This window comes from Corvus hawaiiensis, chromosome 13, assembly GCF_020740725.1.
Source record: "Corvus hawaiiensis isolate bCorHaw1 chromosome 13, bCorHaw1.pri.cur, whole genome shotgun sequence".
Lineage (NCBI taxonomy): Eukaryota > Metazoa > Chordata > Aves > Passeriformes > Corvidae > Corvus > Corvus hawaiiensis.
The window spans coordinates 10,267,594-10,289,477 of NC_063225.1; the positions used below are offsets into that span (position 1 = coordinate 10,267,594).

At 47.5% G+C, this 21,884-nt stretch overlaps 3 protein-coding genes across 6 annotated transcripts in view; all 3 read right to left on the reverse strand.

The window, feature by feature from the left end:
• The window catches only part of CHSY1 (chondroitin sulfate synthase 1), a 76,817-nt gene extending 75,758 nt beyond the window's left edge, over positions 1-1,059 (reverse strand). The window contains exon 1 of the mRNA XM_048318246.1: positions 773-1,059. Within this exon, the coding sequence (XP_048174203.1) occupies positions 773-1,041 (269 nt within the window). The 5' untranslated portion in view covers positions 1,042-1,059. The remainder of the gene's footprint in view (positions 1-772) is intronic.
• SNRPA1 (small nuclear ribonucleoprotein polypeptide A') lies at positions 199-21,697 on the reverse strand. 4 transcript variants are annotated; one of them, XR_007206648.1, is made up of 10 exons: positions 21,559-21,697; positions 19,924-20,071; positions 19,415-19,493; positions 19,017-19,063; positions 18,214-18,316; positions 17,625-17,704; positions 16,422-16,497; positions 15,949-16,042; positions 15,279-15,425; positions 199-209 (listed from the first exon to the last, which is right to left on the reverse strand). XR_007206648.1 is itself a non-coding variant. In XM_048318247.1 (9 exons), the coding sequence occupies exons 1-9, from the start codon at positions 21,680-21,682 to the stop codon at positions 15,367-15,369; spliced, it is 810 nt and encodes a 269-aa protein (XP_048174204.1). In that variant the 5' UTR covers positions 21,683-21,697; the 3' UTR covers positions 15,234-15,366. The 4 variants fall into 4 exon arrangements, 3 of the variants coding, with proteins under 3 accessions (XP_048174204.1, XP_048174205.1, XP_048174206.1); XM_048318247.1 differs by lacking the exon at positions 199-209 and having other exon boundaries at positions 15,234-15,425; XM_048318248.1 differs by lacking the exons at positions 199-209; positions 21,559-21,697 and adding an exon at positions 20,836-21,022 and having other exon boundaries at positions 15,234-15,425.
• On the reverse strand, positions 9,098-15,028 carry SELENOS (selenoprotein S). The gene is made up of 6 exons (XM_048318250.1): positions 14,915-15,028; positions 14,656-14,790; positions 13,031-13,137; positions 12,111-12,200; positions 11,945-12,020; positions 9,098-9,932 (listed from the first exon to the last, which is right to left on the reverse strand). The coding sequence occupies exons 1-6, from the start codon at positions 14,994-14,996 to the stop codon at positions 9,853-9,855; spliced, it is 570 nt and encodes a 189-aa protein (XP_048174207.1). The 5' UTR covers positions 14,997-15,028; the 3' UTR covers positions 9,098-9,852.
• Positions 21,698-21,884: the final 187 nt, after the last annotated feature.

Consider the following 21,884-nt stretch of genomic DNA (forward strand, 5'->3'; position numbering starts at 1 on the left):
CGGTCTCCAAAGTTTATTTCTGTTACCATCATGCTGTCAGCTCTCTCCATAAGCAGCAGCCAAGGACCATACCAGCGTGGCGCAGCTGCGCCCAAGGCAGAGCCACTGAGGGACACACTTTGATGCCCGTGCCCCGCTGGTGACCGGCAGTCAGTGTCCCCTCGCATCGGCGGGGCTGCCTGGCCCTCAGGCAAGGCCACTGGGGCCACCTGCCAGGTGGTACCTGGCTGAGCCCGACCCGGCGGGAGCGGCAACGCGACTCAATCGACCCCTCGCGTCTCCGCCGAGCTGCCCGGGCAGCGGAGCAGCGCTCGGGGCACCACTCCTCCCGCAGCCCGCCCGGAGAGCGCCCCAGGGCTCCCTCAGTGAGCCCGGGTCGGAGCGAGGAGCGTCGGGGCTGAGCGTGTCCCGAGGCTCGCTCGCACCTGCCCCGGGGAAGGGCAAGCGGTCCCCGGGGCCGGCAGGGCATCCCGGCTGCAAGGGCATCCCGAGCGGGGCGTTCCTACCCCGGGGGGACCGGCCGACCGGGCCGATTCCAGCTGAATGGGACAGAACCGAGCCAAGTCCAGCTCAGCTGAATGGGACCGAATCGAGCCAAGCCCAGCTCAGCTGAACGGGGCCGAACCGAGCTGAGACGAGTCGAGCCCACCAGAACCGACCCCGAGCCCATCCCAGACCCCAGCCCAACGCAGCCCACCGGACCCGCGCCCCGCCGAGTGCAGCCCACGGGACTCCCATCCCCGCCGGGCGCCGCCGGCCCCCGCCCGCTCACCGGTGCGCGGCCACGGCGCGGCTCCGCAGGTACTTCTGCGCCGTCATGACCCCCACGAAGAGGAAGCTCTGTGCCGGCGGGCCGGGGCGGCGCGGCGGGGCGGCGGCGGCGGCGGGCGGCGAGCGGCAGCCCTGCGGGCGGGCTCGGTGGGGCCGCGCCGCCGCCGCCAGCTCGGAGGCGCGGGGCAGGACGAGGCGCGATGCGAGCACGAAGCCCAGCACCAGCCCCAGCAGGACGCTGAGCCAGGCGCGGCGGCCGCGGCCCGCCATGCCCGCCCGGCCCGCTATGCCCGCCCGGCCCGCTGCTCACAGCGCCGCCGCCGCCGCCAGCCGCGCCGAGGCGCCCAGCGCCGCCATGGGGGAAGGGGCAGGGACGGGAAGCGGAGGGAGGGGAGCGGGGGGCCGCCCGCCTCCCCGGCCCTGCCCCTCGGCACAGGCGCCGTGTGCGGCCCCGCCGCGCTGCCCCTGGCTCCGCCCGGCCGCCGCGGAGCCGCCGTCCTGCAGCCCCCGGTGCGGCCCCCGCCCCGCGCGGGGGTCCGGGACACGGCCGTGGGGAGGGGGCACCGAGAGCCGGGATGTGACCCTGGGACGGGAGCCAGATCCCGAAGCACCACCCTGGAGCGGCCCTGCGGGACGTCCCGCCCCATCTTTGGCAGTGTTCCAGGCCAGGTTGGACGGGGCTTGGAGCAGCCTCGTCTGCGGGAAGGTGTCCCTGCCCATGGCAGGGGTTGGAATGGGATGAGTGTTAAGGGCCCTTCCAACCCAAACCGGTCGGTGGTTCTATGACATGGACCGGCACCTTAACCAAACATCCCACAAAGGGGACAGGGAACCTGGCCCAGCATCCCACACTGGGACCTCGGAACTGGAACACCAGAACCTCAACCCAGCTGCCCAAATCAAGAGGGGAAGGAGGCCAAGAGAATATGGACGCTCAGCTCTGGGGATAGGGACTGATACCCTGGACATAACCCCAGGATAGGCATCCCAGCACCCTGCCCCAAGACCCCAGGGCAGAACGCTGGCTCAGGGGCCAGATCTGGGATCCCAGCCCTAGGATGGGAACACACTGGGACACAGATCCAGGATAGGCACCAGGTCGGGTCCCTGCTGCCCAAGCTCCAGCTCTGCCCCATGGCACACACAGAGACCGAGGGGATCCAAGCAGCGAGGAGCAGCCTTCCAGCCCTGTTTGCCTGATGCTGATGCATTTGTGCAGCACAAGCTGTGGTGCCAGGGAGCGAAGGCACAGGCACTCTCTGTTTTTTCCCACCTTGTTAATTAAACCAACCAGAAATAGGTCGGTCTGTTTCCATCTGCAGGTTATAATGACTGCTCAACAGAGTGAAGACTTCTTCTGTATTGGGTGAAGATTTCTTTTTCCTTTGTCCACACTGACTCTCCACGTGCATTTCATCTACAGAGTGCTTCAGCTTCAAATGCTGCAGCCACAATCCCCTCACGTTTCACAGGAAGAAAACCCTCCAGTCTCAACAGAAGAAACTTATCAAGTACAGCCCACTGACCTCCTGCTTATCATTGTGGTTTCTTCCATTTCCTGCCCACTTCAGCATTTCCAATTGCCAGTCTTTTCCATTTTAAATTTTATTTATATCATGATGTCATCCACAATGAGCTGGGAAGAAGAAAGTCTTGGTGTAACAGCAGCAACCTCTTGAGCAAGAACCATTGCAAAAGAGGATGTCGCACCACATCAATATTCTTCAGCAATAGGCCAAAGAGAGACATCCATGACAGATTTTTTTATGATCACAAGTAACTGTCTCACTTCTGGGACTGAGCAGGTAATGACACAATCTGCTTATCTAATGAGCTCAATGGTATGTCTTGAAAAAATGCTTTTTGTGGGGGGTTTATTGCTCTTGTGATGGTGCAATCCTCGTACCGAGGTCAGCACAGATGAACTCGTGATGTCAGGAGCACAAATAACACAAGGAAGGTGCCACCACAATTTATGGTATTAAACAACAGTAAAATTGAATACAAATAGAAACTAGATAAGAAATACAAGCAGTGAACAAGAAAGAAGAGCAGGAGGCCTCCTTTCAGTCGCCCATGGGCAAAACACAGATGTATTGAGTGAGATGTGTTTGTGTGAACAGAAGAACTAAATGGTGAAAGAGAGAGAAAGGAAGAACAGTCTGAACTGGAATACACATGAGGCAGGTAAAGCCAGGAAGGGCAGGAGCACCATTGCTTGGAAAAGGCCAGCTGGACTGTCCTTTCCATCCCCTCCTCACCCACCACTGTAATTCCTTTCTACTTCCCAGGGTTTGCAATGCTTCACAATTATTTCTAACTACTGGTGCACTGATCCCTTTCCATGAAGTCTGGGGTTATCCTCAGCCTGTGACACTCTGCACACATGTACCTTTTACTGCACTTACAAAATCTTCTTCATTAAACTCTGCTTCTCTCCTCTCCCCCCAAGCCTGATCATCAGGTCCTGAAATAACAGGACACCAAGACACATTCAAGCTACAAAAAAACCCAAAGCCACTCCTTTCCAAGAGAGGCACATGTGGCAAGTCCATGAGCAGGAATGGGATTACTCTCTGCCAAATCAGTTGTAAAAATCTCCTGATTCAAGGGAAAGCCACTGTGGCCCATGAATTACAGGAAAGGCAGAGCTAGCGTGGTTAAAAGGCAATAAAAAAGAGAAAGGTTGGGGCTGGGGCTGAGGAGCTGTCAGTTGGCTTCTTCCCACAAAGAAAAGAAGTTAGTCATCAGAACTGAGAACTCCATGTGACTTCAGCACACATGGAAATGATGAAGCAGAGCAGCACATTCCCCTGTTAGATCTCCTCAGCCCAGAGCTCTCCTGGGTATGTTCCCACCTTGCTGCACCTCCAGAGCAATTATGGAGGGGGTGAGAAGAAAGCACTTGGGGAAGGGGCAGGAGAAGGAAGGGGAGCTTTCCTGGTGCCTGGTGCCATTTGACCTGGAGAGGAGGCACGGTCAGACTTCACACTGCTGCCACCACATGAGATCACAGCCTGGGCTGTAAGGCTGAGATGTCCAGCTGTGAAGAGGGGGTGGCACATGGATGCAATGCTCACACAACTCCCACAGCACATCCAAGTGCCTCCCTTTATGTCATTTATCCAAAGTGCTAGGCAGGCACATGCCCCTTTTATGCTTCTGCCCCCTCCCCTGTTCTTGCATAGAGCAGCAGCTGCTGGAAAAAAAGGAAAAAAAGCAGATTTAGGGAAAGCTTGAAAAGCATGGCTTAGTTCTTCCAGTGGAATTATAATGCTGTTACCTACCTAGAGTGTATTTTTAATCTGGATGGCAGGGAAAGGTCATACTGCATAATCACATTTAAGTGCCATTCCCCATTAATACAGCTCTTGGTCTCAATAGCTGTCACTATATATCATGGTTACTGTATATTCAAAGACGTGATATTTTTCTTCTATAATACAGTCTACAAGCATAAACACATTTTTATGCAGTATGTTTTCAATTCCTTGTGGGATGGCTGGAGGAAGTATTCTAAGGGCTCTCCAAAATCTGCAGAGGATGCACATTGTGTGTGCTCATCTCCACGCTCCCATCCCACTCCCTCCAGCAAGATTAGCACCCGGCCCAGCCGGTGAGAGCCCACTTGACAGGCCCACATGGTTTAGATTCATAATCAGATTAACAAAACAGTAATCCTATTTTTAAACAATGAAAAAGCCAAGTCCTTGAGCTGAGCCGGTGTGTGTGTGCATACACAGTAAATGTCATCCTTTTGGAATAAAGAACCTGAATCCCAAATGAAAAAAGTTTCTTCCACATAGGAGACTTTGCCCTGGAGAGGAAAGAAGGACGATCTTGCATTATAACCACTTCTTTTTCCCACTGAGTTTGATCTCCAATGAGCCCCCTCCAAAACTTGCAGGACATATCTTCTACAACAAATAGCCTTTAAAATAATAGTTACAGAAATGAACTACTTGCAAATGCTCCAGAAACTTTTAATTATGAATGTTCCAGTACTTATACTTTATACTTATACTTTATATAAACTGCCCAGGCACTGGAAAATGGGCATACTTCATTTATTTAATGTAACAGACTCATGGTGGAAAAAATCTCACTGGGCAACCAGTAGCATTTGTCTCTGTCACAGTATTTCCAGCACCGTTGCATTTTCCCAAATGATGCAGAAACTCCTTTCTCAGCTCCAGCACCTACTTTTTTTCCCCTCCCCAACCTATTCTGGTCTTGCCACGGCCCAGTCCCAACCCTTCCTCAGCTGAATGACTCAGAAGTGCCCGTTCGAGGGACTGAAGGAGAACTGTCCCCGCTGGCTCGCTCCGAAAGCCAGCCCGACATTGCCATCGCCCGGCCCGGCCCCGTAGTGCAGCGGCCTCGCCTTCCCGGCTGGGAGCCGCATTCAGGGCTCGGGAGACGTGGGAATGCCATGCAAAACCCTCCTGCTCCTCAGGTTCGTGCTCAGCCTCCAGGTCTCACCGGCCTGGTGACAGGAGCAGCACTGCGGGGCGAAACAAAGCACTCGAGCTTTGCACCGCGGGGGGGAATGATGCTTTTTCAACGTGGCCCCGCCAGACCTGAGTCAACAAAGCACTAGAAAAGCCCACAGTGTATATTTAAAAAGCAATCATCAATATGACATAGCCTAAAAAGCAGAACAGCTAAAAAAGTGGTAATCACATGACCCAGGAAATGGAATTCACATAGAGTGTTGCCCCCTCCAGTATTTGATAAAGTAAAGCTTTACAACCCAGGTTTGGCTTTTTTTTTTTCCAAAGTGCATCTTTTAGGCCAACCTAACAGTAACTCCCCATTTTAATACAGAGTACTAGAACTAGATTTAAATGCCAGGTATTTCAGAGTATCCATTTCCCTTCCATTCTCTTTAAATAAAATTTTCTAGGTTCTTTTCCCTGCCTCTTTCCATGACTGTTACCCACAGAACCAGCTTGGAAGCTCAGCTTGGTAACACACAAAGAATCTATGATAGACACAGAGGGAGCAGTGAAATTGTAAATTTACCAGGGGAAGTCTTGCTCTGTGCTGAAAGTGCTTTTTAGCAGGTGTGCACTTCAGAACAAAATCACAGCAATAAATACACAAGAACAGCCCCTGCCTCCCTGCCAGCACCTTGCCACAGAAACCTGCAGCAAAAAATGCGTATTTCCCCACCAAAGCTGAGCTGAGGGGACCTATTCCACTGAAGACATCGGATTCTCATAAAAAAACAACAGAAGTTTTTGAAGTCGCTGGCTCTGGAGCTGGGAATATGGGCAGGGTGTGTGTCAGGCATGGAACAGCTGGCCTGGAAGCTCTCACAAAATCAGCTACAACGGTGCAGCCAGGCCAGGACACCACCCAGCCAGCAGCCGTATGCTTTTCCTTTGTGGTTGCAGAGCTGTTCCAAAAACCAAGCTTTCATTCCACAAAGGAGGGAGGAAAAAAAAGAGAAAAACCCAAGGCTTCAGCCCATCCAAGTCTAGACCAGCTTATTTTATAGCTGGAAATTACATAGTTTCACTGTTCAGCTATAGCAGGGACAGAAACATGCCAAGCCCCTCCCATGGCTAAACTGATCCCTGAAAAGCTGGCAAAATTCCTCCAGAAGGTGGATCTGATGCGGAGATGTGTGCTGATGTGCAGTCAAGCTTGCAAGGACCCAACTGCTCAAGAAGGGAGCGGCCTGTTTCGGCAGGAGGCAGAAAGAACAGCATTAGAGGGGTTTAAATGCAGCCAGTAACAACAGCGCTGCTGACAAAATGTCCAGGAGGCTGTCAGGCTGGATGCCATCCCCCTTCCCAGAGCTCTAGAATGCAAAGTCATCTTCTAGGGAGGGGAGTAAGACACCCCTCCCCCCGCCCCCCCAAAAAAAACCCCAAACAAACCAATCTAAACACCTGAGCTGAGTATCAGCAGAGTCTGAGCACAGAGCCACTGCAGAACAGCCCAGCTCCTTGAGTTTTGAGTCAAAATAGTACAGAACTGCAAAAAACACAGCAGATGAGATTTCTTAGTACTGGCATTTCACACCTGCACTCAAATTTTGCAAGGACAGCACTTCCTTGCAGATACAGGTGCAATTATAATTTTCATTCACATTGATCTTTGAGACAGATAACTCTGGAACACCTGGGAACAGCTCTGCTGACAGATTTCCCCATTGCCCTCACTCCCCTAACTCCCTCTTCTGTTTGTTATTAAAAATTTCCAGCATAAGAAACTAATTTTTAAAACGCCCAACTATGCAATATCGCTCTTAAAATCCTTCCTCCGTTTCACAACGTTTTTGAAAGGCATAAATAAAGCCAAATAATTTTTATGAGCCTGACAACATGGGTTGTTTTGTTCAGTTTTAACTCCAGTGCTCAGTATCTCCTGATGAATAGTTAAGAGAACTATGGACAAAACAGATCTCATCTGCAATTTAAAGAAAACAAAAAACTCTGCTCCTCCAGCATACAAATCATCTAAAAGCAACAAAAAACACTTAGCTGCATTTCTCAAGCAACTAACATTTTCAGGAATTTTTTGTTCCTCTGAACACTTGCTTGATTTTTGGATTTTTCAATACCCAAAACAGATTATTCTTCAGTGGTTAAACACCATTTTACGGCAGTTAAATAGTTTATTACCCAGCTTCTTCCAGACAGAGGTATTTCCAGAACATCTGCATGAGTAAAGCAAGAGGCTTCTTGCATAACTGCTCTAGTGGGGGGAAAAAAAAATCTCCTGAAGGCTTTTTAATATGATCTTTCATAATTCAAGTTCTTGGGAATTCATACTAAACCAGGAACAATGGATTCATTAAATAGTTCACTTTCACCTAATGCTTTCTGCATGCTTCACTCCTGAGCTATAAAGCAGCAAGCAACCACCTTTCCATAATGCTTGTGGTCAGGGGAGAGCTTTCCATTTGAAGTCAGAGGAAAAACCCTTCCATCTTGTGCAGGTTGTGAGCCAAAAGAAAAGTTTTATGAACTGAGGTTCATCCTCCCAACCTGTTCAATAGCTTAGAAGTGTCTGACCAAGAAAAATTAATGCACTTGATGATTAAAATAAAGAAAAAAATTAAAAATTGAGAAATAAGGTTGAAGCTTCCAGAAATACATACATCATTTTGTTTTCACTGGATACGTCTTACTAAACCTTAGAATTAGGCAAAAAGCCATATCCCTAGTCCTAGCCAGAAGCAACTCTTGAGACACAGAGAAAGATTAGCATATGCTCAGTTAAGACCTGCTTATTTATTTTGCAAGTGTTTTTACTGAATTAAATAAACCCATCCCTGACCATTTTATCAACACAAGGATTTCTGCTTCTTTAAGACAACAGCCTCCCCCACTTGTTTTTCTGAAGACAACACCTCAGTCTGTTGCCTGTTTCCCCAACATGAGGGGGAAGATGTGCCCTAAGGCATTCCAACTTTGTCCTCTTTCCTGAGGAAGACTCTTCAGATCTCGAAAATATCCATCCGCACCGCTATTTTTTTTTCCTTGGTAAAGATTAAAACCTGAAGTTACATACACTGGCCTCTGTTACAATGGAAATTTAAGTTTACATACCAAAATGGACAGAAGCCAGGGAATGAAAATTAATTTCCATAAGAACATCAACAGCTTCACTTCACCTTCTACACACACTTAACCAAACACTTTGTTGTGTCTAAAACAAAAGATTCTTGGCCTTTCGATTTCATTACCAACTTTAAAACTCACTAGTAACACGCTCCTGTTGCATTTCTAGTCAAGAGAAATATCTATATGCATATAAACAGTGTATTCAAAGTTGGCACTCATATCTATCGATGAGCACAAGTATTCCAAGGGTAAATATTCAGAAACAAGTGCTCAAGCAGCCTTAAGCTCTAAGGAACCACTGCTCCCTACCCCAGTGCGCACAGACCAGCTCAGTAACAGCAACTGGACACAGGGACACTTGTCCTATGCAGACAGGAATTATTTCACTCTTTTCCAAAGACAACCTGGATTTTTTTGTCTGTTGCATTTTAGAGAGAAAATCAAGGGGAAGGGATGCTTGAAAAGTTTGGTTATGATTATCAGTTCTGTTTTCTTTCCTCAGTGCTGGATATACACCAGAAGGATGAAGACCACACACTTATCCTTGCAGCCCCTTATTTGCCAGTGTGACACTTTCTCTGGCCAGAGCTCTCAGCACACACCAGCCTCACCTTTGGTGCTGCACAAGCTAGCTGCAGGAGGAGGGTCACTTCATCTCCCACCTTGCTTTATACACATTTATTGCACTAGAACAAATGACTTCTATAAAAAGATGCTGTAGAAAACCACAAAATTGTAAATACTAATTTATGATTTGTTTGCAATTATATTTAATATTAATAGTGTCTTGTTTTTACAAAGCAGTTGAAATTAAAAAGAAAAAAAAAAAGAAAAAAAAGAAAAAAAGAAAAGGAATAGCAAGAACCCCCCTGTCTGCTGTCTAGCATCAGTAATCCTCACTGGTTTGTTTACCATTTATAAGGAAAACATCATTCAAGCTGGCTTGTCACAGAGACTCATCTGCAATAACTGGCCTTTGGTGCAAATCTGTGGCATTTGTCATAGTGCTTTTTCTGGAAGTCCCTCTGCCTAAATTCAAGGTGTCTGCCAATGATAATATCCTTCCTCTTTAAGTTACCTTCCAGCCAAAGACAGTCAATCTGGTAACACATCTGAGGATGGTAAATATTCTCATCTTAAAGAGGTAAAGTGAGCACAGATAACTAAATTTGCCAGAGAGCCCAGATCTCACAATCCCAGGTGATTCACCATGGTTGGAGACTATGGTCCCTCTCTAGAGAGGAGTGAAAATTAACTGATTATACTGAAATTGCTTCTCCCTTCACCCTCTCTTAACAGGATCAGATATTTTTCTGGTGGAGGATCAGCCAATGTGTTGCAATTTGGAAACAGTGTAAATCTAACTAACAAAAAACTGTTTTAAGTTAACAAGTGCACAAAACCAGCCCCAAAGCAGTCCCTGTGACAGGCCAGCTGCAGGCAGTTAGACAAGGGGTAAGATCAAGCCTGCTAGTGCCAGGGGACACTAGGGAGGTTAGCCTCATCCACCTGCTGACGGGCCTCGCCGGCCAGGTCTCCAGGAGCACGTCCCACCTCCTTCTCCAGACAGTGGGTTATAGCCTAGAACACAGAGGAGAAATCCACTGTATTAATATTCATCCTCCACAGCCCTTCACCAAAGCACAAGGAACACCAAAAATAGATCTCACAATTATTTACACCTTGTTCATACTTTACACAGGCAGCATTTTAAGGAAAATGAAAGCAGAGAAAATATCCAGACTTGAGAGGTTTCTTTTTCTAGTGCTAACAGTGAAAGCCATTGCAAAACACTTGTGTTTTAATTTGATCAATTTGGATTAAATGAAATTGAAATGAATTGCCATTTAATTATTCTAAGTCTGCACTAAACCTGCAGTGCTGCTCTGCAGGATCAACAGAGCAGCAACAGCAGCTCTTACAGTAAACTCTGTAAGAGTGTATCTGTTCTCCAAGAGCCCTAACAGTCAGGGACTTAAAATAATCCCTTATTCCAGTCCTGCAAGGAATACTCTGAAGGTCAAAAGGTAAATCCATTCATTAATACTGCAAAGTATTTTTTTAGAGCATTTCAAAAGGCAAGCACAGGCACTAAGGCAAATACACTTTAGTTGAACATCCTAATGCTGTAACCATGGGAAACTTCATGTCAGGAGAACACACTCAGAAAGTTACAATTTGGCAAACATCTTCAATTTGTTCTGCACAAAGCAAAGAACCCTAATCCTAGCAGTACTGCTAACTGGGGGGGGGAGTGGGAAGGGTTCAAAGCAATCTGTTACACTGAAACTTCCAGCATCACCTTCATCTTTGAAATTTGTTTTTCTCATACCAGCCAAGTTTTGCTTTCTAGCTTAATTGAGCAGCTGAGCAGCACAGATGGTTCTTTCACTTCATGCTGATGTACCTCATGAGAAGATCCAAGACCTCTAATTCTCTAATTGGTTACTTAACTGACTGACTTTGCTGAGGATTAAACTAGGACAGGTAGCAGCTGGAAAGGTGTCCCAACCCAGCTGCCCTGATCCTGGTTCTCAGCACAGCTGACCCCTGCATTTCTCATCCCCCAGGGCGGTCAATATCCTATGACAGAGCTTTCAAAGGTACCTGACAGCATCAGACATCACACTGCCCTCGTATTAAACAACCTAAGATGAATCAGTCACTTGATTCCTTCAAATGTCAGGAAAAATACTCAAAGCAGAACTCCAGCACTGCACTGTTACTGAGGTTTAATATGTTTAATCAAGAATCCACAGGTTTCATACATTTAATCAAGTGACTTACTCAGCACTGCACCCTAAGTGGACCCCCCTTTCAGCCTCATATGATTGAGGCTGTCTAGATGATCCACTCCACTACAGAAAATTGTCATTAAAATATACCAAATTAGCACTTCCAGGTATGGCAAGGGCTGATGGACTGAGAAGAGAAGCAGCAGACTGGCTGCAGGGCTAATATGCAGCAGTGAGCCTGACATGAGCAATGTGAGACCATAGAAAGCACTTCATGCATCAAGATGATTCCAGCAGGTGACAGTGAGTTTAATGGTGAGACCTTCTGGTGCTTTGTGAGAGTTGATAAGAGTTTATACGTCTACAGGATTTATATATTCAATAGGGCAGCATCGTGATATATGATAAATACGGTCACATTTTACATAATGATGTCTTTCATCTTCTTCATCTACATAATACAAAGCAAAATACCCTCTTCCTGCATTTAGTACTACAGGTGCTTTAAAGGCAGATCAGATATTAAATTATTGAATTTATACAATAACAGGGGACAGATCCCAGAAATATTGTAAGAATCTGTAATTTTGAGTGACAAAAATCTCAGTAAATTATGCCAAAGCATAGTCACAAAAAACCTGACACATTCTTTTTCCCAGGGAAAAGCACTCCCAAAACTTCCTGCCAGCTTTTGCACAAAGGGCAGAGCACACCAGCTGATCAGAGATAAAGAGCTTGTTTGTAAGGAACATTTTGTTTCCTCCTTGAAAAAGACAAAAAGTATGTACAGAGACTACAGATACAGCTGGATAAATAACCTGTTCCAAGCTCAGTGCGTCTGAAGGATTCCATACTCACCACCTCCTCTCAAAGGCTTTTTGTTTGGTTTAGATTTTGGGACTGTTGAGGCAGAGGCACCAGGTTCTACTTCTTGCTGTTCAAAAAAGCAAAAAGTTACTCAATATGAATTTCAGCTCCCTTAATCACACAAACACAACTGTGACCTGATTAACATGGTTGTTACCTGATTCAGTTTCAGGTTTCCTTTGTAGCTTTTTCCTTCTTGCATACTCTCCCACATCGCGATCTTCTGCCTTCGCTTCTCTTCTTCGAGCTACAGAGCAAATCCAGGATAGAGACTTGGTCTTAAAACTAAGATTTCAGAACTAACAGAATCCCCAGAAACAGCTACAGCAGACTCATCAAACTATCTTTATCTGATGCAGTATCTCTGAGATTATAGAAAATTTTCTTCTTTTTCTACATCCACATCTCCTCCCCTCCTCAGGATGTACAGACTGAGTCTGCAGCTTCTTTTGGCCACTTGATGCTTTAAAACATTTTTAAATTAAAACAGAACCAAGTGGCAAGTTTAAACCCTGAGTCTATAAAAAGTACTAAGTAAAGAATATTCCATATGACAGTAATTTAATGTACAACGTGGGGTTATACAGAAGAAAGGACTTCTCCTTTGTTTTTAACTGCCAGTATTACTTGAGGCATCAGCTATAAACTGAGGTCTGAGTGTCTGACTGCAAAAGCAAAACCAGAGGTGGGATGATGATCAGTGTTACTGCTATGCTGATCACACCCATTTTCTGCACTGCCCCTCACAGCAATTTGCTATTCCTTGTTATCTCAAGCTGTAATTCAGGCCCTTAAATTGCAGCAACGCTAAGCTACATTTTTAACACTTTTATTTGCCATTAAGAGCAGAAAACACACATATGCACTGGTACAGTTAACTTAAATGCCAGCAAAAGCCCTCCAGCCATTCACTGCACACACAACCAAGCTCCTGCAGGTACAGATTTACCTGTGAAAAAATGAACACCAGGCCCACAGTGACCCTGGCACACAATTGCAATTTCCTGCTCTCTTTTACAGCAGCAAAGTGCTTGATGACAAATGTATGAGTTAAAGTAAGAAATGCTCTCTGGTTACCTGTCTTTGCTTTTCTTTGTATCTTTCTGCTTGTGCGTTCAACTCCTCTTGCATCCTGAGGCGAGCTGCTGCCAAAGCTTCCTGCCTTCTTACCACCACATCAGGTTCTAGGAAATCGGGAAAGAGTTTGCAAAGCTACTCAAAGTAAATTCTAGATGGTCTCCTCAAAGAACTGTAATAAAGAAAGGCTCACATCTCTCCCTACAGCTGCTTTGCGGAAAATCACATTTCAAGTTCAGTTTCCAGCTACTCTTTTATAGAAATTTATATGCTGAATTAAACTTCATCATGTTTTAATATTTTGGAGCAATTAACAGGGTTTTAATAAGGACACAAGTGTAACTAACCATAAAATTTAAACCTCACACTTCAAGGACACTTCCTTCTATTTCTGAAGAAGTTATTTGATACAAATAAATTCAGAAATACCACCCAGGCTTCGTAGGGACCATTTTTACCCAGAGCACTACTTTTACGCAGAAGGATGAGGCAAGCAGCCCACGTTCACTCCTACTCCTTCTGGCAATGGGTCCTGCTGGTGTCAGTGCAGCAGTGGATTTAACACCCTCCATCAGCAGAGAAACCACTTACAAACATGACACACATCTCAAGAGACACCTGCAGGTCTCAGAAAATCCACACTGAGTCACCACTGCTCTTCATGAGTAGCCTTTGAAGGTCAAAAGAAAAATTATACTACAAAAAAAAGCAAATGTTGCTCTGTTTCCTTCCAGAAGCTGAAGCATCTCCATATTTGTTTGCCACCATCCAGTGATGAATACGAAAAAGAAATGTCAGTACTTTCAGTAACATCATTTTACAAGCAGTTTGGGCAATTAAATTGCCATTTAATTATCATCACAAAAGAACAGCAGAAGGATAAGGGTAGGCAAAAAAGATTTTTCTGGGGCCCCACATCCTGTCATTCCAATGTGCCCAAGGGATCAGTGCCAAGCACTCATGGATTTGGCAGATCCATGAGCACAGCCTGTGCTTTTCAGCAGGATCATGACTGTGTGCAGTTTACAACCTGTGCCACACTCCCAAAGATAACACAGACTGTCACACCCCAAATGTACACAGTCCTGCCAGAGCAGGAACCGGGAAGGAATAACTGGAAGAAGATGATGAATATTAATAAAAAAAAGAGATTATTTAAAGAAGTATTTCCCCCAGGATTTAGATTTGGGCGTTTTGGTTTTCTTTGATAAGTCTAAAAGTTATTTGGTAACTGACCACAAGTGATTTTAGCCTCCATCCCTCAGCTCCGGCACCACCAGAGAGCAGCTATTCCCTTGTTCTGTGATGTCCCGCTCCTTCATTCCCAAACGTGTTCCTTTGGGACGCAGCTCTTCCTTCAGAACCTTTTAAAAACACTTCCCCTGGTCCAGCCTTTCCCGGTGATCTCTTCAGTCTCAGGATCTGAGGGCTGAACAGGTATCCCGAGCATCACTCTCCATTAAAACCCCTCAGAACCGGATCTCTTTTGGGCCGTTACCAACTCCAAACCCCTCTGCAGACACGAGCGGCTCTCAGCCATCCCGCCAGAGCCGCGGAGCGCCAGCGGGAACCCGGAGGGACACAAGCACCGGCTCTGGAGAGGGCGCGGGGCTCCCTGTACTCACCCTCCGCCGCCTCAGCTGCTCCGGGCCGGCCGCTCGGCCGCGCCGCCAGGCCGCGGGACACCTTCTGCACGAGGACATACACGGCGACGGCGGCCAGGAGGATGTACCAACCATAGCTGGACAGCACCGAGCCCACTGCGACGGGGACAGGCCGGAGGTGAGCGCGGGCCGCACGACAAGGGGCCCACCCGGGCAGGGGAGCGGCCCCGGCCCCGCGCCTCGGCCCCGCCGCCCCCCGCCCTCGCCGAAGGCCCCTCACCCGTGTGCTGCAGGGCCTCCAAGCCGCCCCGGCCCAGCGCCGGCCCAGGCCCCGCCGCGGGACCGCCGCCCCCGATCTCCATCGCCCGCCGCGGCCTCACGTCCCGACCCGCCCCGCTCCACCAATCGCCGCCCCGTCCGCCGCCACCAGGAAGCACCGCGCCGCCGTCGGCAGAGCGCCCGGGGTGACGTGCGGCTGCGCCGGCCAATGAGAGAAGAGGGGGCAGGCGCAGGGCAGCCAATCAGGGCAGAACGAGCCCTTCCAGTCCCGCCCCCCGCCCCGCTGCCGGCCGGGAAGGGGACGCGCGGCAGCACCGGGAGAAAAAGGGATCGTTCGTTTATTGAACAACGAAATGCACGAGGACGGGGGCCACGGGGCCCCGCCGGGAACACCGGCACGGCACGGGACAGGAAAGGGCTCCTGGGCAGGACTGGAGCGTGACAGGGCCCGGGCTACGATCCGTTTGGCACTGTGTCCTCTTCCATTTCTTCTTCGCCGTCCTCCGATGGGCCTGAAAGGACACGTCAGTTTTAGGGCAGCTGCTGCTGACGTTACTCTTCTTTTCCCACCCCTCTGCAGAGGAGTAGTAATTATAATAAAACTCTACAGAAAGGAAAATCCAGGTAACCCCGATGTACAGAAAACTGGTGCTATGGCCAGCCTGCAGCTGAGACTCATCTCTGCAGAGCTCCCACACTCGCTGCTGTACCCACACCCGAGGCACTGATGCTCAGCACCAGTCCAGAGGGACTCTGTAATTCATCTCATTTCTTTAAATAACTGGGATGACGTTTGGAGTCATCCAATACTGCAAAGCACCTTGTTTGGCACCTTGCTCTGGAGGGAGTGTAGGTGAAAGCCCTGAGCTGCGCCCAAGGCCAGGCAGATCATACAAAGCCAGGGATGTGTTCCACACATGACAAAGTCACACTTTTTCTACATAACTCTCTACGGAGATCACATAAAGCATCAGGAAGCAAAGGAGAGAGGTGGATTCTGTTTGGGAAAGAAGAGTAACAGAAGTGGAGAGTGACCTGATTTCCGCTCTCTGCCGGGGATCTGTCCAGCCTGCAGCAAACCCTTCAGCCGCTCCACCTCAGCCAAGGTTGTGGCGTTTGCTATGGCAGTCTGAGAAACAGAGAACTCAGTGAATCCTCACATACCCTCTATCAGTCTGCTTCGAATAAGCACAAAACCCAGACTTCTTCCACTTACGTGACACCAAACACCTATGAAAGTTCTACTAAATTCTAGTTCTAGAAAATTCTACAAATGACAAATGATTACTTCCCCCCTTATTACACAATCCTGGGAGAACTCTAAGCTCAGGTTAACATTTCACTTAAGTTTTCAAAATACAGGTAGGTCTGAAGAAAAATTACAGAAAAAGAACCTAAGCCAAAGTCAGGACACACTGATCTATTTGTCTGAACAGCACAAAGGAAACATTTGTTCAATTTGGATCCATGACAGCTTTTCTCCACCACTTTTCCCCTGACATACTTACCTTAATTGCCTCCACGTCCCCTGGGGAGGGCCCAGTTTTCTTTTTGTCAGTTGGCAGACCAGCCCCTGGATTGAAGCTTCAAAGGAAAAATAAAGACCTGTTACACCTTTTGAAGAGCAGCTGCTTCTCTTAACTTGAAATGCTTCCAAACTAGGTTTGAAAGCATTTCATTCCATCAAGTGTAGTATCTTATCTTTGTTAACAAACTGATACAGTGAAGAATTGCCTCCTTCAGAAACACCAGCAACTTGTCCTCACTGTCCCATTTCCCCCCACCTTTTCATCTGCTCAGAGGCAGAACTTAACTTTATTAATCAGGCAGTTGACAAAAGCTCTTCCATTTGGATGTTGTTGAACACTCAGCTGATCTGTTGCCATTACAAAAGCAGGGTGGACAAATAAAGAGTAACTGACAATGGGTTTCTGTTCCCATCTGTCTAATATGAGATTACAACAGCCTAAATTAAAGTCTACACTCAACTGGAATTCATCTCAACAGTCAAAAAAAAAAAAAAAAAAAAACCAACCCGGTATCTGCTGCTGCTAAGGAAAATCACCTGCTTATTCTAAAACTGTCACAGACCTGAGTCCCTTTCCACTCACAAACTAGAGCTCAAATCCATCTATTATAGCTTTAAGTAAGTTCAAGACATTTTTCTATTTAACTATGAATTTGGAAATGCTGTTACCATACGTGATCTGATTTCTTATTTCCAAATAGTGATCAAAGACTAAACAAAACAAATGATGTACCAGTTAAGAATTACACTAAATAAACTAATAGAACGTAATAGCTTAACTGAAGATTTTCATCTGCATTTCATCTTCCAATTACAGCAGATTTCAGTTTATATTCCCCGGCAAAACAGAAAAAAATAGTTGCCAATCATCTAGGAAAAAAAAATCACCAAACAAATTATACAATGGCCACCTCTCTGCAGTTAAATAACAAAAAAAAATTTTAGGTTTCCAGCTTATTGACTTCAATGCATCCACCCTGACCAAGTTATCTCTTTCAGAAATATTTCTGAGATGTATTCACCACCATCCAAAATTTGGGGTGCTTGGACAAGGCACTTCTGGCTCCCAAAGCTTTTGAGGCATCCTGCCAGCAGCTGATATTTCAGTTTTCTGCCTGATACTGCACACAAAGAAAGTGGTGTTTCTGAAGGAGGATGCCAGTGTAAATTTGTTTTATCTTACGTTTTTGCTCTCCTGGCAATATCCTTTGCAAGCTGTGCACCCCGTTTGCCCTTGAACATTTTCTCTGCCTCCTGTCGCTCCTACAGCGATACCACACACACACAAAGTTAATTTGAGAACATCACAGTTTGCAAAGCTTCTGTCTTGCCCAAGAAAGACACTTTGGCTCATCTTCATCAGTGAAATTGGTACATGGAGACCAGATGTAAGAACAAGCAGAACTGCCCAAACATTCAAAGACTTATCAACCTCGTGCTCTTAAAATTAAGAGCTTTTCCCACACTCATCTCCACCCAGAGCTGAGAGCTGTGGTGTTTGCTTATTTCTTTCTCTAGAGGTCTGTCTCCTACCAACATCAGAGGGACAGAAAAGAGTAACACTACACAAAGGCAGTAAAACTCAATTAAACATAATTAAACAGATTATATCCTTAAGAGAATGAAACCATGAAAGAAAACAATGAGAGGTTGTAGAGCCACTTACAGAGTTCCAATAAAATTTACAGCTATGGCAACAAGATCACTGTTAGTGATGAATTTTCAGGAATGAAAAAAGAAAAAATAGCTACATCAAAAGCAAGCAGACTTACTTTGAGCTTCACTTTTTGAAAATCCAGCACTCTGACCTGGGGAACTTTATGAATTAGATATAATCTGTAATGTTTCTTATTTGTTACAGGATTCCTTAGAACACTGTGAAGTAAATAAAGGTTATAAAGAGGCTCTTAATACAAAATGTTTCAAAATACACTTGTATTGAAATATATTAATATACTTGAAATGCATTCATGTACTTTCTGCTGTAACAGACAACAAACACCAAGAAGTAAGCCTAGTGACAGTTCTTTGATATTATGGAAACTACAGTAAAAACTTGCACTTTAGCAATTAAGCAGATTTAACTGAAGGATGACATAAAAAACAACCTCAAAATAATCCCAATAATCCCACAAAAAATAACTGAACCATCGCTTTTCCTACCTGGACACACATCAACTGAAAAATCACACAACAAACTGCGTTTCTATCTGTCCCTCACACCAAATGCAGTATTATTGAAAAGTCCTTGTTTACACATATTTTAAACTACTTTTTATCAACAGATTAAACCTTTTGGTTTTGGGTTTTTAAAGGTTAAGTTCACTTCAGCACTTGTGTATTAGTTTACGTCTCATTGCCCCAACACTCTGCCACTGATGTTAAGCCTCAGATATTAAATACCTGATGTTTATGAAGCGTAGTGGAAACATTGTTTATCAATTCAATTTTTAGACATAAAGGATCTGTCACAGCTCATAAAAAGCAGAGCATTCCAGAGCAAAGCGAAGGGCCAGGCCAGCAGCAGAGGTCAAACACCACAGAAAGAGCAGCTTTTCTTTTTAGGGTTACATACCTCAGGTAAGTCAATGATTTAATAGTTGATAACGGATCCAGTTCACCCTGGGTAAAGGGAGCACAGCAAGAAATTTTAAGTTCATTTAGTGAAAAAATCAAATATTTGAAAACAAAGTTCCTGAACTTGTATCTATTTTAGAAATTAATTAGAATTACTGTAATTAGTTTAATAGGAAAACCACTAAGCTTTGTGATTGCTGCTTCACTGCATGATGCAAATGTTCATTAAAGCATGTACACCATTAACTACTGCCAAAACTTTATGTTATTACTCTGAAGAAAAAGAACCAACTATTACCAAAAGGCTACGGTACTACTGTAAGGAAAATGGTTAATTACAGAGATGAAAACCACAAATTTTAAGCTTGTTTAGCTTTATCCTGCATCACAACTTACCAGTTCAGCAATGTTGTTGTTGGTAAGAATGAGCTCCGTGAGGCTGGGCAGAGCCTGCTCCAGGTTCTCACCAATCCGACTAAAGACCAACAAAAAAAAGAAGGTTTAATTTAGGGCAGGAATTAGTAATGGTGGAAATACAGAGAAACACAGTAACACAGAGGATCTCCCTGTGAACAACTCAGTCTGACACAAAAAACTTTTCTAATAAAGCTGACTAAAATCACTGCAAGAATGTTAGATGCAATAGGAGATTTAAATCCATTGCCTTGCAGGTATCCCTGTTTTCTTGTCTTTATGGGGCTGATTATTGAAATCCAAAGTTCTGGCCAAATCCCAAACTCTGCACCTCATTGTCCTGGCTGAGAAACTGAATGAGGAAGGAAACTGAAAGAGGGCCCATACAATACTCACTGCTGATTTTATTACCTAAAACAAACACCTCTGCACCTACCCAGCACTGAAAGACACACACCCCTCTCCCAAGAGCATTTTCCTCTGCCCCTTACCAAATCCTGTTGTTATTCATCAGGAGAGTTTTCAGCCTCCGCAGCAGCGGGAATCCATCCAGTTTGCGGATCTCATTGTCAGAGAAATCAATTGCATCAAACTGGTCCAGAGTGGCACCCAAGTTCTCAATAACAGGGATTTTATAACCTGGAGAGAGAGTGCAAGGCAGGGATTAGACAGTGCCCACAGCAGAGCAGAACAAAGCAAAGCAGAGTGAGTGGGGGCAAATCTGGATGGACTGAGGATGCTGATAAGTCTCAGACAAAACATCGCTGGCCCGACTCTCCTCCACACCACTCCCAGACCAAACTCTCCCACTTAAACCCAACAACCCCACTGCGGTTTTTCCAATCTTTCTTCCTCCCCCTCAGCAAAACCCCAAGCCCCTGCTTGTATGTGTCCTCCTAGCCAAAACCACCTTTCTGGGACATCCCTCGTGCTGGGGGCACATCCCGCCTCCACCACAGCACATTCCTCCCACATTTCCCCCTATTTCCCCTTCGTGTTAGTTCGAACGAGATGATCTTAAGGTTCCTTTCCAACCCAAACCATTCTACGACGCTGTAATTCATGCCCTCACATCCCCCTGCACGTTCCGCAGCCACTGGAGCCTATTCAACCACCCCCAATCCCCAACCCCCGGCCACTGCACCCCCTCCAACAACCTCCCCGCGGCTTTCCCCATTCTGATTCGGCACCTCCGGCCACCGCAAGATCCATCACGGACCCTCCAAGCGCCATCACAGGCCTCCCCTCCAGGACCCAACATAGTCTTCCCCCAGGCCCCATCACTGACGACCCCCAGGCCTCATCACAGGCCCCCACGCCCCACCACACACAGAGGCCTCAGCCCTCTGCGCTCGCCCGCCCCTTCCCAGCACAGCCCCCCTCGCCCCGCGGGGCCCGCGCACCGCGCAGGTCGAGCTCCCGGTCGCGGATGGCATTGGTGTACTGTGCCGCCTGCTCGATCAGCTCCGCCGTGAGCTTCACCATCGCGACACACCGCGACACACCGCGACAAACGGCGACACACCGCGCTACGCCGCACAACACCGCACAACACCGCGGCACACCGCGCCACGCCGCACAACGCCGCGCCAGGCCCCGCCAGGCCGCGCCGCACCGCCGCAGGACACCGCGCCGAGCGCCGAGCATGCCCAGGCCGGGCAGCCGAGCACCGAGACAGCGAGCGGCTGGGACCACCCCGCCCCGTCCCATCCCGGGCATTCACCTCCTCCCGGGCTGATGCAGCACCCAACACCCCATCCCGGGCATTCACCTCCTCCCGGGCTGATGCAGCACCCAACACCCTATCCCGGGCATTCACCTCCTCCCGGGCTGATGCAGCACCCAACACCCCATCCCGGGCATTCACCTCCTCCCGGGCTGATACAGCACCCAACACCCCATCCCGGGCATTCACCTCCTCCCGGGCTGATGCAGCACGCAACACCCCATCCCGGGCTTTCCCATCGTCCTGAGTTGATAGAGTCCCCCCAGCACCCCATCCCGGGCATTCCCGTCCTCGCCGGGGCCAGCTGGGTGAGCCATGGATCACAAGCTCCGTAGGGACTTGGCTTGGCCGTCAGCAGTGCCCTAAAGCAGCACAGATGCCCCCAGAGGCTGCCTCCCACCTTTTGGTGTTTCCAGGTACAGATTTATCTGCAGAAATCCGGGCAGAGCAGGCCGGGACCACACTTCACGCCATGACTGGTGCTTCCCTTTGGACAGTGCTGTGTTCAGGCACTTGCTGCTCATCTCCTGCTCCACAGTCAGGGCACCTTCCACAACAACCACAGCTCTTGCTGCTTTCCCTCCTCCAGCAGCAGCTCAGCCTTTGCTCCTGGACATTGTGTTGCCCATAAGCACCTTCCCCCTGCAGCATTTGGGGCAGTTTCTCTGTCACTTCCATGTGCATTCCTGGTCTCAGAGGTGCTGTGATGGGCTGAGAACACCTCAC

Coding starts and splice junctions, on each gene's coding strand:
- SELENOS (XM_048318250.1), bottom strand. CDS start 14,996: ATGGAGATCGGGGGCGGCGGTCCCGCGGCGGGGCCTGGGCCGGCGCTG. Junction 12,201..13,030: donor ACAAAGAAAAGCAAAGACAG/GTAACCAGAGAG, acceptor TTTGCTCTGTAG/CTCGAAGAAGAGAAGCGAAG. Junction 12,021..12,110: donor GAAACCTGAAACTGAATCAG/GTAACAACCATG, acceptor TTTTTTGAACAG/CAAGAAGTAGAACCTGGTGC.
- SNRPA1 (XM_048318247.1), bottom strand. CDS start 21,682: ATGAGCAGCAAGTGCCTGAACACAGCACTGTCCAAAGGGAAGCACCAG. Junction 19,064..19,414: donor ACAACAACATTGCTGAACTG/GTAAGTTGTGAT, acceptor CCCTTTACCCAG/GGTGAACTGGATCCGTTATC. Junction 16,043..16,421: donor GGGACGTGGAGGCAATTAAG/GTAAGTATGTCA, acceptor TCTGTTTCTCAG/ACTGCCATAGCAAACGCCAC.